Genomic DNA, 19,647 nt, shown 5'->3' with positions numbered 1-19,647 from the left:
GCAAATGAAAAGTAAAGATAAAAAGTTCCTCAGAGATGTTTGCTTAAAAAAAAAAAAAAAAAAAAAATATATTGTGGAAGCAGTTTGGTGCTAATGCGCACCCAAAAGATTTGGCAATTCAAAGAAAGAAAATGCTAAAAAAAGAAATTAAAATTCCTTACATTGTTTGAAAGGCAAGAGACTGCTGCCTTAGAAGAAGCGCCATTGGCATGTGTGGTATGTTCTGAAATTGCTTGGGAGAGAATATTGAACTGGGGGGGGAATGGAGGGAGAGACTAATTATATATAATCTTAAAATGAATTAGGTGATATAAATGTAATGAAAGCAAATCCTGTTCCTGGAGAGACTTTTCAGTTTGCATTTTGATATCCTAGGGCAATGGCATGTTGCTCTCTGACAGACAACCATTTGATTTGGAAATATGTGAATAATTGGGAAGTGGAACCTCTTTGAATTTGTTACTTTCCCCTCTAGCGTTTGAAGGACTAATTATAGGAAGAGCTGCAGAATGCCCTATGCGGGCACGCATGCAGCCAATTTTGTACTTTGCCGGTTGCGTGAGTCACTGCGCTGCATCCTGTGCTCTTTGATATGTGTCCTTGCTTAAAAAATTATATATTTATTTTACAGATGGAGAGTTAAGCATGTTATACTCCATGTCACTGAGCCCTTGCTAAAGATACCTACGGTAAAAAACGCGCAGCAGCTCTGTGGTCGAGGCTGGGGATGGGCTGGGACGTGCAGGTGGTTGGGTAGGAATAAACACACACGCGGCCGATGGGGAGAGTGAACGGCTGAAAGCCTAAGCATCTTGGCAGGGCTTGTGCTGCCAGCTCGATTGAGAGGCATCACCCTATTTTAAGATGATTTTAAAATGGGTCTGAGGATCCTTCTGTCTGCAGTTCTCTGCTTACCAGCAGCCGGAGGCTGACCCCACACTGGGCAGGAGGGACAATCTCCCTGTGCCCAACGTGGCCACTGCCAGCCCCCCGGACGGCACGAGCAAAGTCGATGTGACCGACCCAAGGTCTCCAAGGAGGAGAGAGGGTTAATCAGCTGCGTGGCTGGTCCGAGGCACTTGGTCTCATTTATCATCTCTACTTGCGCTCAGCCACAGGATGATGGGTTTGAAGGGGGGGTTGGGGCAGCATTGGGGCAGGAGACACTGTGTGTGAATAAAAATGCTTCTCAGTCTGGAAAAAAACCAGTATTTCGCTACTTAGAAGAGCTCACAAATCCTAAATAGTAATGCTGTATAAATGTATGAATGTCTTAAAAATAAAATGAAGTCCTTCTCTCCCACTGAAGATAACATTCACGATGGGAGCAAAACCACTGCTGGGTTGGGCTGTGCAGGGGGAGGAGAGAGGGGCACTTATAGCCAGGTGATGGATCTAAAGCCACAAGCCTACATGTGAGATCTGTAGTTCCCACGCTGTGCTCAGCAGACCTGTTATAGTGTCTTACGTGAAGCTTTTGTTGTTTAGGTAACACAGAAAGTTTGGGATCTTCTGACATCGATGAGTCCAATGTTCCTAGTGGCTCGTTCCTGACCCGATGTATAACCTTGGGCTTGGAGCTGTGCCTCCTCCTCTGGCTCTCCCCACCTGTGATAACTGGGATGACGGCATTTGCTGCTGTTTGTAAAGCAGCGCTGACGTGGAGAGCTGCAAAGTAAACCGGGATGCTTCACCGGGCCAGGATGTGGGAGGCTCCGCTTACGGTTTCGGCCGAGAGCCGATGCGTGAGCTTGCTCAAGATGCGGAGCATCCTTTGTCTCGCCTTCTTTAGGCAATATACTCTTTGGGAAGAGACTAGCGCAGTGAGGACCAGATGTATGTTGAGGCCTTAGGGCCATATTGAAATGCAAATGGAAATGAAATAGTGTATTACTTCCAAGAGCTGTAGTGGTGGTATAAAGATGAAAATGCCGTTTTGGTAGGCTGTGCATCAAAAGGGGATAGCGGGGTATCAGCCCTGACAATGCTTTATCCTGTTGGGAAACCTGCATGCAATGCAATGTTGTATTTGGGGTTTTGAGGTCATTGTTACACAGATTATTTAAGCCTGGATGCATTTTTAGCTGGACTTTGTCTAAAGAATAAACATAGCCAGGGCTGTTTTCCAGTCATCAGCTAAACAGCCAGATCCGAGGGCTTGAGTCAGCGATCCTTGCAAAACGTTACCGGCTGTCTTCAAAAACATTTCCTACCACTTTCTGCTTTTGAAAATGTAATTGTGCATAAAGTGATGCATGTTATTTTTACTTCACAAACGATTCTGATGCCTGGACCTTGTGTGTGTGTGTGTGTGTCTTGGCTCTGCTTCTCACTTGTGTGTATGGTGCTCTGCTTCCTGCGTGCATCCACTTATGCCTGAGATGGCAACGTAAGATGGGACTAGTCCTCTTCCAAAGAATAAGAGAGCTTAATTACCTCCTTCTGAAAAACCAGTGGCACAGGGACAGGAGTTATATTTTTGCTGTGCTAGGGATGTGTGGCTTGTATCAGCATAACTAACATGTGGTTCCTATCCCACTAGAAAAGCCTGCTGTCAACAAGGGACTCCAGCTCTTGCTGCAAGGCTTGTAGTTCTGCCCTTGCTTTTGATTCAATCCATAGAACTGCTTTTCAGTAGAAACACCAGTATCGTTCAGATTTCGCTGTGAAATAGCTAATCCCCATTAGTTATCCCATGCTAGAAATGCACCTTCTATGGCAAGGAAGACAATACGTTAATTCATCGCTCTGCCAAGATCAAAGGTGGTTGTGAGATGCCAGCTAGGACTGAGCACTTCTCCTCTCTGCTTAGATTTTTCAAAACTGCGTAGTGGCTTGTGGATGCTTAATTTGAGACATTTTAAACATTTTTTGTCCCCTCAAGAATCAGGCACCTTTCCAAGATAGCTTAGGCTGGCTACCCTGCATGAAAATCTTTACTATCCCTATGAAACTCTTGGCCCACATCTTATTCCAGAATACAGCTAGGCAGCTTCCTCTGCTTCACTGTAAAGGTCAGTTATGATGTGTTGTTAATGAATAATTACTACCGCGTGCTTCCCTTTTTAAATGGCAGGGGCATCCTTGCTACATAAAACATTAAAAAGTTGTTAAGATGGAAAATACCAATGAACAGATGAAAACCCCGTGCAAAATCTCTGCCCATTGGGAAACGGTGGCAAGGGTTGATCTGAAGGGGAGCAGGGATGGGCTCTGGCAGGGAGGAGCTTGCGGAGGCGTTGTGTCCTTCTCCCAGCAGCTGTTGGCTCCAAATGGCGCTTCTGGGCTCGGGGCAGTTGTTCGAAGGGATTGGGTTCCTTGAATCCCAACATGAAAAGAAATGCAGACTGTCTGGATAGGTCAAATGGAAATCAAGAGCGAAGTCGCAGTCAGTAACATACTGCGTTTGGTTTACCAGTAGCTGCTTGGGTCTTGCAAAATCTGAAGTATTTTTAAATGATGTTTTTCAGTTTGAAGACATTTAATATAGGAGGTGGACAATGGCCAAACCGGGCCAGAACAAAAGCCCACCCAGCCTGGTGGCCTGTCCCCATCTATAGCCAAAAGATGCCTGGAGAGGAATGGCAGAACAAGCAAGCGCACGTGGTTCTTCTTAAAACATTATGGGGCATCTTCTGAGAAGGCGTTCCCCACATCGCCTTCCCTTTGCGTGAGGAACCACCTTCTCCAGGTTTGTTTAGAACCTGAATCCCACCAGCTGTGATTATAGCTTCATCAGCTGCCTCACCTTTCATCAGTTGTCTCACCCTTGCAAAGTAGGGGCCATCTTTGAGATGGAGGAGATTGATCGGCAATATTATTCTCCAGTCTTAATTCATCATTAAGAAGAGTGCATCTCTTAGTGCTCACCCGAGGTCCCAGGATAGCTGGAATGATCGGTTATGTTTTGCTGGTGTTATTATATTAAAGTCAATCCTGTACTAGAGTATTTATATTGGAAAGCTTGAACTGTGACGTGATGCCCAGGGGAAATGTGTACATGTAGTGGTGGGCTAAAACCCTCCTAGAGCCTTATCTTTACTCCGACCTTAAAAAGAAAGATATAGAAGGAGGAGAGTTTCCTGTCCTTGTTGCTGCCTTGCCTGGGGCAGGTGCATTCACCTGCTTGTTGGTGTGGAAGCAGATGGACGGTCCTGTGCTTGCCGAAAAGTTATTGAAAGCTTTGTTTGCTCTTCTCGGATAGCTGCAACGCCTTACCAAAGTTCAGGAAAATTGGCTGAAGAACACTGAGACCCGTGTGTTCAAACCTAGTGGATAGCTTAGTGGTTTTATTGCTCAACTGGCTGCTGTCTCGGTGAAACTTTTCACATTGCCTTGGAATTTTTAATTTTTTTATTTAGAGAAAAATGGAATTTATCGGTGGTATGTCTTCCATTTGTGTTCCTGCTGATTAACAGGAGTGTATGGTAATGCCTCATACTGCACCTTTTTATTAGAGAGGTGGGAGTAGTTTGCACGCCTGTGTCCCTGGGTATATCGGAGCAGGGGGAGGCAGTGAGAAGATGTGTTCAGGGTTGCAGTTTGCTCATCTCTGTGTAGCTGCCAGACCTCTGTGTGTATGTTCCTGCAGGCACCTCTCTCATCTTAACAGCTCACGCACACGGAGGTAAACAAGTGATTATTGCATCTTGCTGATGAAGCTCTTGAGGAGAAGGGAAAGGGTTTGACTGCAGCTTAAAATGGTCATGTTGCAGGTTATGGAGGGAGTATTGAAAGATTTTTTTCAAGGTGGTTTAAACGAGGATGAATTGATCCTTGGTTGCCCTCTTACTGAAATCTGGAGGAGAAGCAACAGAAAGAAATGTAGAGTATCTTCAAGTTTTGAAATGGTTTGCTCTGTCAAGGTCAAGGTCTGACCTACTCTCTGATATCAGGAAAGGTCTCTCCACTGAGTGTTCAGGTTAGTAGAGGGAGGATTTATATAAAGTGATTGCTTAGAAATTCAGCTAGATCTTACATAGTGCTTCAGATGCCTGTTGATAGTCCTTTTGATCTACAGGGAAACCAAGGCATGGCAAGTCAGAGGGTGACTTGGGGCAGTTAGTGGCCTTGTGGTGGAATCAGGATGGTGACTTTGGCAGCAGAGCGGTGCTATGCGCTCTGGGTCACAGCTGGTAACACTCAACATGATGAGCATCACCAGGGATCAAACGTCCTCTTGTCACCACAACAGTTGTGTAATCAAGGCTGACAACCATATACTGTTGTTTTTCTTTCAGAGACCCGACTGTCTCCATTATAGAATCACAGAACAGTTTGGGTTGGAAGGGACCTTTAAAGATCATCTAGTCAACCCCCCTGCTGTGGGCAGGGATGTCCTGGTTTCAGCTGAGACAGAGTTAATTTTCTTCGTAGTGGCTGGTATGGGGCTATGTTTTGGATTTGTGCTGAAGACAGTGTTGATAATACAGAGATGTTTTAGTTGCTGCTGTACTAGTCAAGGACTTTTCAGCTTCTTGTGCTCTGCCAGGTGCAGAAGCTGGGAGGGGGCACAGCCAGGATAGTTGATCCAAACTGCCCAAAGGGCTATTCCATACCACATGACGTCATGCTCAGTATATAAAGCTGGGGAAGAAGAAGGAAGGGGGACATTTGGAGTGATGGCGTTTGTCTTCCCAAGTAACCATTACGCGTGATGGAGCCCTGCTTTCCTGGAGATGGCTGAACACCTGCCTGCCCATGGGAAGTAGCGAATGAATTCCTTGCTTTGCTTTGCTTGCGTGCGTGGCTTTTGCTTTACCTATTAAGCTGTCTTTATCTCAACCCTCAAGTTTTCTTACTTTTGCTCTTCCGATTCTCTCCCCCATCCCACCGAGGGGGAGTGAGCGAGCGGCTGCGTGGGGCTTAGTTGCCGGCTGGGGCTAAACCACGACAAGGGACATCTTTCACTACATCAGGTTGCTCAGAGCCCCATCCAACCTGACCTTGAACACTTCCAATGATGAGGCATCCCAAACTTCTCTGGGCAACCCGTTCCAGTGTCTGACCACCTTCACCATAAAAAATTTCTGCCTTTTGTCCAATCTAAACCTACCCTCTTTCAGTTTAAAACCATTGCTCCTTGTCCTGTCACTACAGGCCTTGGTAAAAAGCCTCTCTCTGTCTTTCTTGTAAGCTTCCTTTATACATTGAAAGGCTGCAATAAGGTCTCCCTGGAGCCTTCTCCTCTCTTGGGTTCTCATTGCATTTCCAGTGATAAATCTCTCCAAATACTTGTGGTGTCTCTGCAAGTGCCCAGACAAGGGCACCTCCATCTCCTTATTCTCATACATCAGCATCTGAATATGTGGGAGCAGCACCAGAGATAGGTGGGAATCTCCACAAGTCCCATCTGAGGTTAGGAAATTGTCTAGGAGTACAATACTGAATCTTAGAATATTACTTTATGTCGTTTTACGTAATATTGGAGCCTGGTCACCATGGGAACAGGCATCTAAATAGAAAGTTGAACTGGAAGGGGATGTACCCAGTTTCTGGGGTGGAGCTGCTGAGCTCATGTCATCCAGAAAGCTCGGACGCGGTTGGAGGGTAAGTGCTTCTCCTTCCATGCCATGTGCGCTCTGTGGTCCAAAGTGTTTTAGTCTTCCTTTACGGCTTGAGAAAACTATAAAACACCAGGAAGGAGAAGACCTCTCCAAGAGCACGCAATTATTTTATTGCTTTCTGCCTGGGTAACAGGCAGAGTTTCAACTCTCTGGGACAAACTGCTCAGAAACATTTTTATTTCCAAGTGGAATCTGGAGGCTGGTGAGTACATGTAATCAAGATGAAAGCTAATAGGTGACTTTATCCCCCCCCCCCATCTCTTCAGCATCTCTTTTATAACTTGTCTTTAGCGAATCACTGTAGTTATCCAGCCGTTTCTTCTGTGCCTTTCATTATTGTAACAGAAACAATCACTGGAAATTGCATGATGGTATTGGATTGTGCTACATTCCTTCCTCAGGTCATTTGACGGTAGCTTTTTTCAATAGACCCAAAGGAGAAAGGTACATTTCTGTAAACATGAGACAAGTCCTAGATGTGCTGTAGCCACTTGGGAGAAAATTCCATTGTAAAAGAGGCTTTTAAAATTGCTCATGTGGGATTTGCCATTAAAAGTGTAAAGACGGGAGAAATGGACTTCTGATTCGGCTGACAACTTGCTTCTCATCCTCCAAAGAATTTTAGGAATGTCTTTACTTCCTTTTGGAAGGCTTAAGGCTAGTGTGGGATTGCAAGGGCTAGAGAGTTGCTTTTCTTCCTGCCTCCCTTCTCTCTCTGGCTAGGTTCAGCTGCCTTCTCATGCTTTGATTGAAGCTTGTTAACTCTTGAAATACCGGTGTACACTGGGAAAGAGGCTTTTAAAAGTCAGTGGTTTCTTCTTTTGCAAAACTTGAATCAGCTGAACATCTAGCATGTAATGTAAAAGATGTTGCTTGCTTCAAGGAGTTATCAGGTATTTTCATACATACTGCTGGGGGCTGAACTGAGGAAACTCTGCCTGGGAGGTGGTAACGCATGCTTGTCCTTCATCAGTGTAACACTGGCTGTAAATGGTGCTAGTGCTTGTTTGTGCGCTGGACTTCGACCATACTCTTACTCTTTGAGCTACAACGCACCAGCGTGTCAGAGCATCGGCGATTGCTCACGCGCTGGGGAATGCAGGTTGGGCTGGCAGCTAAAATTTGCGTGTTTTATTCTCTAGAGCATAGGGAAATATGGGCATTTTGTCGTACTGTATTTTGACAAGAATGGTCTTTGCCCAAAAGGACTTAATTACCCATCAAAACATTGAACCCTCAAGCGTGCTGTAGGGAGCCATGGGCTTTGCTGCAACTCAGGGCCCTCCATAAAGAGCTGGACAAGCAACCCCCGCATGGTCCTGCAGTGTTTCTTCTTGCCGAAGCCCTTGGTTCCTCTGAAGCAGAAGTTTGGTTTTCTCAGGTGAATAAAGTAGAGACCCCAGTTGGGATCAGCCAACAAACGTCCATCATCACGCTGGAACTGAGGTTTGAACTTACACGTCTGGTAAGATTTTCTATCGGCCACTGCTTCCCCTTCAACTGGCTGGCAAGGAGAAGCTCAGTGCCTTTAAACCACGGAGTAGCAGAAAGGTAATCTTAGAAACCTGATTTCTAGATAGAGAGAATCTTCTTCTGCTGACAAAGATTTATCAAATTAATTTTTCCCTGAGTTTCCCACTTGCTCATGTAATCTGCTGATTGAGTGAGTCATCTCTATCGTATATTTGAATTTTGGTCAATGATGGAGTTTAAAACAGCGATTTTGAACCCTGTCCCACAGTTTAGAGTATTGTGCTTTTTTATTTCCTTTCTTCTTCCATCCTGCTGAGAAAACTGCCCAACTCTGAGCTTTGATTACTCAAGTGGAAGAGGGTGACAAGAAGACAAACAAACATCATTTAGTTCTTGGGGGCACGCTTTCCTGATGCTTGACCTTTTGGACTTCCAACATCTTCTTGTCCATTTACATGCATTACAGTTTTTCCAATTACCAGTGAATTAAATTTGGAATTGTGGTATTTGGAAATGTCAAGCAGAATCAATAGAAAAGCACTTGGGGTCCAATCTTAGTAGACTCAGCACATTTTAAAGCATATTTGAAATGTCCCTGCTGATGAATCTCGGAGGACCACATGTAGATTATGAATTGAGGTGCTGCCATTTGGGTACTGAAGCTCTCTGTGGCTTGCCAGGTGGGCTGTGGTGTGTCAGATTCACATCAGTATCTCCCTGGAGAAGACCCTAGAAATCAGGAGCTCTGAAGGGCATTTCTGCTGGTGGCAGCGGCATAGGAGGACGAGGACGGTGGGATGGAGCAGGCACACGTGAAAGAGCTGGGAAAGGTATTGCCATGTGGTTAGTGCCGTTCCTTAAATCTCTGCACTCTACAAGGAGATGCTGCCGTATCCTCATCCCTTTGCCTGGAAGGAAATTTCTTTTGTAAGCTTGCTTTGAAAGCTTTTCAAAACTTCACTGTGTGTGGGGGAAATATTTACGAACATACGTGATTTCACTTCCTCCTCCCATGCTCTTTGGAGACCTCATGCTGGCTCCCGAGGAGAACGGGAGAGAACAAATGATTATGTTTTAAATGTCATTTCAGAATTTGCTGCATATTTTACTTAGTGATTTGTGGCATGTGGTCAAAATCTGCCCTCTATTTGATTTTTAGGAGTGTAGTTGGAAATATCTTAATCTTGTGATTAAACTCTTAATATTTTCTGTCACTGAGTTTGCAAAGTTTGGAGGCTGAGACAACCTTCTCGGTAGCTTATTTGCACAGTGCTTAGCCCACAAGGGTCCATTTTTCATGCCAGAGAGTAGTCATTGCTGTTACAAGCCAAATAAATGGTCTGCTTAATGCTTTTATAAATGCACACCTCGAATTTAAGAAAAAAAATAATCTCAATAACTACATGCTTGTTTGAAAACTCATGGTCCGGGGGGGAAACACAGCCTCTCCTCTATGGAAATCCTATACGGAGCAAGGCATTTTCTTGGTGTAGTGGTGGAAAGGAAGCCCGGAGGTGTCTCCTGATGAGCGGGGTGGATGGAGGAGCAGTCGGGATTCTCCTGCTACGCTTGTGGCGGAGGTCCTGCAAGAGGTGGCATCCTTGGGGACAGTCACACACGGGTAGACAGGAGCTCAGCATCTCGGGAAGCTTGGCCGGGTGGTCTGCAGCTTCGTGTGTTCTCCTCCACCCTGCGCCGCGTGCGGGCAGGCGGTCGGTGGCGGTGCCCTTTTTGGATGCGTAACTTTCTGTTCATCAAGGCTGACTTGATTTTGTTTTTATCCTCTTGGGTGTAGGGGAGAAGTGTGTATCTGCATTAAAAAAAAAAAAAAAAAAAAAGAAAAATAAATTGGGCCTTTTTTGTGTGTTATTACTAATCTGGTTTGAGCTCTGCTGTCCAAATTGCCTCATTTGTGACCCAAAGTGCATTTAAACATGAACTGCAGAAGCACCACGGCATTAAATGCTTTTGATTGATCTCCCTGATGGTTTTATTAAAGAACTAAAACCTTTTTTTGGGGAGACAGATACAGTTAGTGATGCGAAGGAAGAAATCTAATTACATTTTGGCTTTGTCCTTAACTGAAATGCTACAAAATAGGATTTTTCTAATGGATAACTAAAATGATCTCTTCTTTAAATAAAATATAGAAATGACCAGCTGAGTTCAAGTAAAAAATGCACTGCTTCCAAAAATTGATTAACTACTGGCAACATTTCTGTCCTGCTGCACGCCAATCCAGCCAGTGACCTGGCCAAACCTCCTTGGATCGCTCGGCCTGGCCAGAGGAATGATTTACTAAACCTTTTCCTGAGTGATCCTCCCCTTTGGGCCAAGAGATTAATCTCATCAGCTCTGTGCGTGTGTGTGTACACTCAGTATTTCACTAAATCGAATAACGCTGTCATCTCACTCAGCTCCGTCTTCCCTAACCAGGAATCTGCCTGGTTTTATGGATTTGTAAGGAGCTGGAATGCTGCGTGTCCTTCTCCGGATCCTTCTTCTATCCACCCTATTCCACTTAAAATACCAGGGAAATTATTCAGAAGAATTAAATCTTTATTGCATCCTTCCCCCAAGCTGGTAGTAATGACTCTTAAAACATGCTCCCTATATTTTACAAAACAGGTTTTACTAGCAGTTTGGGAGAAAATTGTAATAAAGCTCTAATTCTTTTGAATAATTTCCTTGTTATCTTTTACTGACTTAAGCCCAAGTTAAAAAAGAGATATATGGGGGGGGGGGGGGGGGGGGGGGGGGGGGATTGCTACACAGATGTCCGTGGAAGCTGTGAAGCGTGAGTCATGGTGTGAATATAGAAGCCCTGAGTTGTCATCCCTGGTGAGCAGGGAGGATGTATTTCTTAATATTAAAGTTCCTTTTTTAATTTTGAAAGAAAATGACTTAAAGCCTCCTGTCCTTTTGAGACTGGTTGTCAATGGCATCATTGCAGGTTTCCATGGCAATATATGCTGAGATAATAGATTAACAGCCATCGATTGACTTGAAAACTTAGAGCTCTTTTATCGTGGGATATGCCAAATGTATTGACAGAAAACAAAATTCAAAGTAATATCCTCCCTTGGTGTTACACCGTTGCCATTCTCAGTGCTGCATGGGCCCGGTTTTACCTGCTCTGGCTTAAGAACCAAAACATTTTGCAATAGTTGATGCTTTACCAGTTTTTTTTAATTAGCCAGGGCACTGCCCATCCCTGCACCCAGCCGGCTGGAAGGGGCAAGCCCTGGGTATTTGATCGCTCCGTGCCTGGGTGTACGCTGGCCTCGGGGGTCCCCAGAGGTGGGGTGAAGTTTTGCCTTGAGAAAGGGGCTCATTTCTGGTACGTGGAGCTCGCTGCTGTGACGTGGGGCTCCGCCGTTTCAAGGCTTTGTGAAAGAACGGGGGTTACAAGCAACAAGTCTTTAAATCCTCATGTACAATTACGTACTTAACCACAGATGTCATCGCTAGTTTGATGCTTTGCCTAAAAATGTATTTAGATCCTATTATTTAAGTACAGCAGGAATGAAATCACCCTGCTTGGGGAATAAGTGCTGGAGCAACGCTTACTAATTGTGGATTCATTATCAGCTCTGTAGAGATACAACTGGGTGGTCTCTCCAGAGCAACATTTTCCAAAATTTCCCAGTTGCAAGCCTTCCTCTGGTTTCATTTTGGGATCCAAAATGCTAGCAACGACTATTTGAATTTCTTTAATTTGCAGTCCTGTATATAACTTCTGGGGAGGTGTCTGGGAGGGGGAGAGCTGGGGGGCAGCAACCCTCTTTCCCTGCCTTTCCCTCCCCACCAGTGCCTCCCAGTGTGCTCTACACATGCTTAGATTGTGGTCCCCCCCCCAGGACGTGCCAAAATTCAGCCCCGGGTTCGGAGGCGGCTGGTTTGGCATCCCCGCAGGCGCCGAGCAATGGGAAGGGGCGGGCGTGAGCTGATGCTGAAGTGGCCGATCCCAGCAGATGCTGCACTGCAAGGTGAGCACCCCGCAGCCTCTTATTTCCCAGCTTTGCTCAACCATGCTGTGGTTTGAGGGATAGCTCTTGAAAACAAACCCAAACCTCAAACAAAGGGCCCGACTTTCATAATCACACATGCAAGAATGCATCCGCAGTTGCTTAATTGCTACATGCAATTACCCTCCAAATTAGAGGGCAATTACCCCAATTCAGTGTACAATCTCTGTCATTTTATATTATAAAATTACATGTACAAATAGCTATATAGGGACATAACTAAGTGTTTGCAAATAACTTCAGTTGCATACACAGTTTCATGTATAAAGCCCGGTGGTTTTGACAGTTAGGCAAACAGGCTGTCTGGTAAATCACTCAGTGTTTATGCAGACTATTTTGACACATCCCATCTTTTCGTATATACTTTCATTTTAGGTTTTAAAAAGGGGACAGGCAGAGATAAAGAGCTGAGATTTATAGCAGCCTTCAGCCTTGGGGAAGATATTCCCTATGTATCTAATTATAAGTTAGGAGCCCAGCGACTGCTAACACCTAGACCTGGAGTTGCAACACTGGATCTTGGCTATAGTTTAGCAGCTGTTGGATAATGACACAGCCTCAGTGATCTGTCGGCAGCTCTAAATTAGGAGAGCAGAGTTTAGTCTCAGATCAGCAGCAAGGTCCCATGCCTCAGCAGGCTGAAGTCCTTCAGTTCAAGAGGAGCCTTTTTAATGAGCTCCCTCTGTGCCTTGCAACTCCCAAGTAGAGGAGAGAGGTCTTCCTGCGTCGCACGGTGTTCCGACTGCTCTTCCCATCATTACATGCCTCGGATAGGTGCTGGGGGTCTTACTCGGCAAAATCCTACTGATGCTTCAGTCAACTGGAGCAGAAAATTGACCCAAAGGAATTGGTATAATGATAGTTTCTCAGGACTGAGGTCAAAAAGTTGACTTCCACCCCAAACATGGGTGATGGTGGGTAGCCTCCCTCTGCCTTCATGATGTGTTGAGAGTTACATGGGCTCGGCGGTGTTTTGTGTAAACGTATTTGTGCGCGGCTTTTGTTTGAGGAAGGTGTTGGGAGAAGCCACTCTGCGTCATCCCCAAAGCGCTGGGTGGATGCAGTGGGATACCAGAAACCCATCTGCTCCTACAGAGCCTAATTCTTCCTCAGACTTCGATTTCAAACAGGACTTCAGACTTTATTCCTTAAATGACTATTTGTGGATCGCGGTATTAAATCGTTTATCGTTTTTGCCTGGCTGCTGACATGAGGCAGCATGTTCTCTTTTCCATGGAGAGAACTAGGGCTGATAGCCGGCTGCGCTGCTGGAGATGCCATGCTCCTGCCTGACGTGCGTGCTCCTGGTTTGCTTGCTCAGCATTTTCTGCAAAGCAGCGCCTACGCAGCGAGGTGGTTCTGCCTGCGGTAGTTTTTGCAGACATGGTTGAAACATCTTCCCTGCAAAATGCATACGTGTGGCAGGGGCCAGCAGATCGCGCCTGCGTTTGTACCTCTTGCCTGTACCTAACGGGATTCCCTGCTGGGTAGGAAACAGCTTTTTTTCAAACTTTTGCTTTGTGGCTGGCGGAATTGGGTTAGGTGGGAGGGGAACGGGGGCCCAATGAATTAGATGAAGTTCCAACAGCAGTCTTCCAACACTTGCTTAGCAAATGTTTTATCTCTCATTACGCACAAGTCCTGTTGACTTTCTGCCAAAAGCTAAGCATGGCTGTCCTTACCAGGCAATGCCACCAAATGAAGGAGGTCAGGAGCTTTCCTACCACGTGCCAGTGGTGGCATGAGGGAGACGGCAAGAGCATCGTGGGGAGGGAAGGGCAGGACTGGGGGGGGACGGACACGGACACGGACACAGCCCCTTTAGTCCATCTCAAGCTGTGGTTTGTGGCTGCACCCAAAGGCTTTTGTTTCAGGAAAAGCTTTTTGTTGCCAAAATTAATCCTGTCCTTTCCCTCAGCTGCTCAGGTTTGATTCAACACCTCCTTTGAGCCAGGTTGTGCTGCTGTGGGTTGAGGGAAGCCCACTCAAGTCCAACCCTTGTTGCACTAATTCATCAGCTGTGTCCAATGGAAGGAGACAAGCACTTCTTGCACCCATTTTGGCGCAATACCCTCCGATTTTTCTTGCAACTTGAAATGAGAAGCAGGACATGGTTGATCGGTGCTTCTCCCACCTGTGTTGCTCTGCAGAAGTGTCCAGCTCTGTGTTTCTTACAGACCTCCGGTGGCCTTGGCGGAAGAACGGGCACTTCCATACTCATTGCCCAAGGGGGAAAGAAGAGGCAGGAAAAACTACATGGCTTCCCAGAGATGCAGGAGCAGAGCTCAGATTTCCTCCTCTTACTCGCCACCACCCCACCGTTCTCCCTCAAAGGGACAAAAGCCTGTTTCAATTCCCTCTCCCTCCGTTCAGTTGAGGGTGCCGATAAGGCAGTTAGCTACAAACTGTGGTCTCTCTGTGATCCATTACAGAGCAAGGTGTGAGTGTTTCTTGATGAGCTACAGCAGCAGGTAAATTAACACCCAGTCCTGGAGCTGTTCCCCTTCCTGCTGAGACCATCTTGGGCACAAACAAAAGGTTTTCTTGCAGTCCTGAGCACCCAGCAGGATGAGGATCCTTACCAAATGGCTTTTTTAAAAAGATCTGAAAGCAGGTAGCAAACACGCAGGTTTTTAAAGCGCCTCCTTAATGCAAGCATCCTTAGGAGCTGCTTTAAAGAAAACGTGCGTGCATTTAGTCATCCAAAACTTTATACGTGCTTTTATTCAATTCATCTAAACTTTGACAGCGGGGGGAAGAAACTGCGAAAGGCCTTTTTCCTGGCGCGGTTGCTGTTTGCTGAGTTGGGTTTGCGTGTTTGCAAGCAGATCTTAGTTTTCAGCTGAAACTTGTTCCAGAAAAGACAACTGTCTTGGGGGAAGGGAGCCTGGGCTCAGCACAGGATTTAGCAGGCTCGGTTTGCTGGTCCCAGAGCTGATACAGCTCCTGCTTCACATCTTTTTAACATTCCCTTTTCAAAGCACAGTGGAAACATCAAATCTCACCGCAGCTTTGTGCATTGCATTGGCCCTCGTTGCAGGTGGAGAAAACAGAGGCTACACAATATTGCTCGAGGTTACAGACGGAGGTGGCTGAGCCAGGATTAGATTTTGGGGCTGTTTCCCAGGCAAATGGTTCATTAAACCTTCCTGCTTTCTGTGAGATGGGGTTGGGGAGGGAGAGGAAATTTCCATCTAGGGATTCGGTTTGGGCTGATGGAAATGATATTACAAAATGTATTTGAAGGACTGGACCAGAAGGTGATAGTGAGCGTTAGCTATCCGGTATCAGCTGGAAGCCATGTCTAGTATTACAATGAAGCTAAGATATTTAGTTATTCCTTTATAAATAAGAAGATACCACCCTCCCTGCACACAAGACAATGCTCCTTTGCTTTCCTGCTGATTTAACCAGTATTTAGCAAAAATGCTTAATCTGCCCTAACAAAGCGTGGTGTAAGTATCAAGAGAACAAATATCAAGGCTTTAACAAGGAGTGTCAATATTGACACTGTTCTGTGTTGAGGGATATTGGTACGTAGTTTTTATTATAGTAAGCAACTTGTCAGAGGAAAACTCAGATGGAGCTTTGCAAGTGCCGATAAAACCTGCAGGTGCTATTAAAATTGAGCTCTTGTTTGTGTGTGCTTTGAATATAATTTCCAGTTTCAGAAGTCAGCTTTATGACTTTCTCATACCCCTCCTCCCTTGCAGTCTCTCCCATAATGCAGATTAAACATTCTTCCCAAAAAAAGAGTTATTTGAAGGACTGAACACCTCTTCAACTTGCTAAGAGATCTCCCTAGTCTGATGAGTTTGCTCCATACCATGAAAATTGCCCATTGCTGAGTCCAGGTGTTGGTATCAGGACCAGGTTGGACACATCACCCCTAGCTTGTGCAGAAACTATGGTTTCTCCTGCAACCTTCTTGCAGTTCCAGTTCTTCTCCATGCCAGATCATCTGCGCTCCTTGCTTGACGCTGTTGGCAGCAGAAGGTTGGTTCCCTACAGCAGATCGGGCTACATTCAATAGCTTGAATGCAGTCTCTAGCTTACGCACCATCTCTAAAGGGCTCTCCATGCACTGCAAAATTGGAGGTGAATCCTGCCACCAGGTAACAGCTTGGAGACTTGGCAACTTGAGGAGTTTCAGGCTGTGGAAAGGCAGGTCAGGCTCCCCCCAGCATCTTGCTTACTTGGGACAAGTCATTTAGTCTTGGCATGTTCGGTCTTCAGTTGGAAGTAATACTCCCGTCTCTGGGTGTTGTGAGGGTACTTACATCAGTAGCGGATGGGTGTTCAGGTATGGAAATGATGAAGCTACAGAAGGTATCTGGGGCCTGGAGCTGGTGCCTGTGCCCAGGCTGGGTGTTTTCTCTGCTGGCTGTAAGCCGCTCTCTTCTCAGTGTCTTATGAAGACTGAATTGCCTCACCTTGTAGAGACCTTTCAGAAGTGGCTGGTTTGCCACGTTGAGTGGGAATCACAGGCTGGGTTGCATTTAGATCATCCAGACATGGCCCTGACTGCCTTAATCTCAACATTGAAAGTTGCACGGCCTTTGGAGAAGAGAGTCATGAAAGCACTGCAAAATTTTCCAGCCAGAAACTTAGTTCTGTGCTTTGCAAAGGTCTGGCTATTCTGGGAGCGTAGCACTTTCATTTCACCATCCTGTGGGACCAATTCGTGTTTTCTACCCAGTTGTCAACACATTTTATTGGGATACCTGTGTTTTCCATGATTGCAATCCATCAAAATAACGGCTAGGTCTGACCTTGCCCTTATGTTGGGTAATCCCAAAGAGAGATGGCTGCAGGGCATCTCAGGATTTACGAAATCACGAGCTTCATGGTACCTTTTCTGGTTGTCTGCTTACATGTTGTGCGTTTGTTTCATTCTTCTTCTCATTTTAAACTAATCCTCAAAATGCCACAAAGCAGAATATTTTCAAATGAAGAGAGGATTTCTAAGTCTTAGGACAAAACAGGTCACCTGCAGATATCAGTGTTCCCTTACTTGACTCCATTTTTAATGGATATGTCTGTAATCGTGTTTCAGTTCTGTGCCATGGTGGCTATGGGGGAATTGTTTCACTTGGGGCAGTAGGAACCCCTTGGTGCTTTGGTACAAGGCTCTAAAGGGGGAAGGACCCACAGGCTATGGACACGCCTTGTTTGTGGTGGCCAAAGTTCCGTTTGGGGTGGCCAGAGTTGTTTGGGGAACAGAGTTGCTTTTTGCTGAAGGTCTTGCTTGGGTGGAGAGGCAGCGAGATCTTTGTCAACCGCAGCTAAAAACATGATATTTATCATATGGAGACTATCCAAATAAGCCTGAACTGGGATCTAAGTGAGGAATAGGCACTGGTCTGGCCCTCCTCTCCAGGATGAATATTATCTGTTCTCAGTTACATCCTACCCATGTAAGAAACCCTTTATTTTTAGGTGGTGTTTCCCAAGATAATGGTGGAGAGGGAGGGTAACTCCGTTGTGTGACATCCCAGCAAGTGGCAGGTAGCACCCTGGGAGGTTGTCTTTCCTAAACAGGGTTTCTGTGGTTAGAAAATACTGGGTATGGGTTGCCCTGTACGTCCCCCTGTTGGGGTCCTCTGGTTGAAGCACTGGCCAGAGGAGACCTGGGAGGGCGGGTCTCAGCTGGGCTCTTGACTTCACCATGAGCTCCTGTTGTGAGCCTAGGCAAACCTGACCTCTCTGTTCCCCACCTCACACCAGCAAAGGAGAATAACCCTCCACATGATGAGCTGCTTAGCTCCCAGGGAGGCAAATGTATGCATCACCTAAAGAAAAGCCATGCGGAGATGCGTCTCCCAGGATCTGTTTCTGATTTTGCTTGAACGTACTTGGGGTTTGAATTCTGCTTCAGGACCAGGCCATGGGGAGGCTGAGACGAGGGAATGCATTTACTACAATGCCAACTGGGAGCTGGAGAAGACGAACCAGAGCGGCGTGGAGCGCTGCGAGGGGGAGAAGGACAAGCGGCTCCACTGCTACGCCTCCTGGAGAAACAACTCGGGCTCCATCGAGCTGGTGAAGAAAGGCTGCTGGTTGGACGATTTCAACTGTTATGACAGGTAATAGCCTAACTGTTTTTTCTGAATGCAGGTTTAATTGTTCCTCTTAAGTGCAAAGGCTCGTGATTTTTGCATCGAGGAAAAGAAAGCAAGTCCAAGTCAATTGGCCCGTTCATCCCCTGTAATTACTTCTGTTGCTAATGCAGCTCTCAGAATTGTCACTTACCTGCCTTGACTTTCCAAATAGAAGGCACTTTAAGGGTTTTTTTGTTGTGTGGGTTTTTTTTTCTTTTCCTTAGCAAAGCTTTGATAATTCTGGCATGCGTTGAAAAACGTGTCCTGTACCATCAAATGAAGAGCAATATGTTCTTCCAGGAGCATTTGGTGATACAAAGGAAAACTTGGAATCATTTGGAGCTCTCTAGAAAAGCACAGATATCTGGGGGTGGTTAGAGGTTGAGATATTCTGGCGTTGATGATGTTGCAAAAAGTTTCCCTGGTCTTCGGCTGAGTTAAGAGACAGGCCAGGAGAAAGAGCGGGGCAGCAAAAGCAATACGCGCATTTGTGTGTCGCTGCCTGTAGCGAGCTGAAAAGGAGAGAGGTTTTGTAGTACGAAGGCTCCAGCCTCATTAAATAGCTGGGAAAATAAACTAGTCTTTTCTCATTCCCCTTGACGCAATTCTACAGAGGGGAAAAGAATTACAGCTAAAGAAAATAGCCCTCTGAAGTTTCACGGTTTAAAAGGAAAATGCTCAGTAGTTCTGGACTCAGTGTTTCTGTTAAAAAACCACAATGACCAACCAACGAACCCAAACCCAACCCTTTCGATAAGGATTAATAGGACATAAAATTCAAGGATTTCCCTTGGTATAATACCAATGTAGGTTGATCTCACCTTTGTGCAATTCCCAGCTGCGCATCTTTGTAGCTTCGCATTCCGAAAGTCTTAGGACATCAGATCCTAAGCCATGGCTTAGCTGGGACTAGATTTGTCCCATGGCTGGAGAGTTTTCTCCCTGTACACTATTCCTGCTTTTGTGCCCGTTGTCTTAGCTTATCCTGACTGTGAGTCGTTCCTCATCTTCCTTCTATTATTAGCTCTGGGGTTACTTTCCCACCACACCTATTCCCTTGCCAGTTGCGTAGCCAAGCTCTATATATAGTTAAATTTTTATTCTTTCCCGATAAATCAATCCTCCTTGGCCCATTAGTCATCTTAATGCCGATCCTTCTGAGAACAGAAGGTCACTCTAGTTTCCTACTTCCAAGCAGAAGTGTTTACTGTAAACAGATTTCTCCTTTCAGTGCCTGCTCTTGTATACAGTGACACTTGTATTGTCACTGAGTGTCTCTGTGCAGGGATGTAGTGGTTCTTAAACTTTGTCGTAATGTGTTGCTCTGTTACAACAGTAAAAAGTTTCCAGGGCTCCTCGCAAGCCTTTTTGCAGCCCTGGGGTTGAGCATCCATTATCCTGCAGCCTGATTCTTCAAAGCCGCAGTTCCAGGGCAAAGCTAAAAGATCTTCTGAGAATTAACAAACAGTACAAGTGTTG

At 45.7% G+C, this 19,647-nt stretch overlaps 1 protein-coding gene across 3 annotated transcripts in view; it reads left to right on the top strand.

Moving 5' to 3' along the window:
• ACVR2B (activin A receptor type 2B) overlaps positions 1-19,647 on the top strand; it is a 108,886-nt gene that overhangs the window by 62,771 nt on the left and 26,468 nt on the right. For all 3 annotated transcript variants that reach the window (XM_075492330.1, XM_075492329.1, XM_075492331.1), the window contains exon 3: positions 17,946-18,153. In XM_075492330.1, coding sequence (XP_075348445.1) covers positions 17,946-18,153 — 208 coding nt within the window. The remainder of the gene's footprint in view (positions 1-17,945; positions 18,154-19,647) is intronic.

The sequence above is a fragment of the Mycteria americana genome, chromosome 2, assembly GCF_035582795.1.
Source record: "Mycteria americana isolate JAX WOST 10 ecotype Jacksonville Zoo and Gardens chromosome 2, USCA_MyAme_1.0, whole genome shotgun sequence".
In the NCBI taxonomy this organism is placed as follows: Eukaryota; Metazoa; Chordata; class Aves; order Ciconiiformes; family Ciconiidae; genus Mycteria; species Mycteria americana.
The sequence above is the reverse complement of the archived record's forward strand: the minus strand, read 5'-3'. Positions and strand labels throughout refer to the sequence as shown.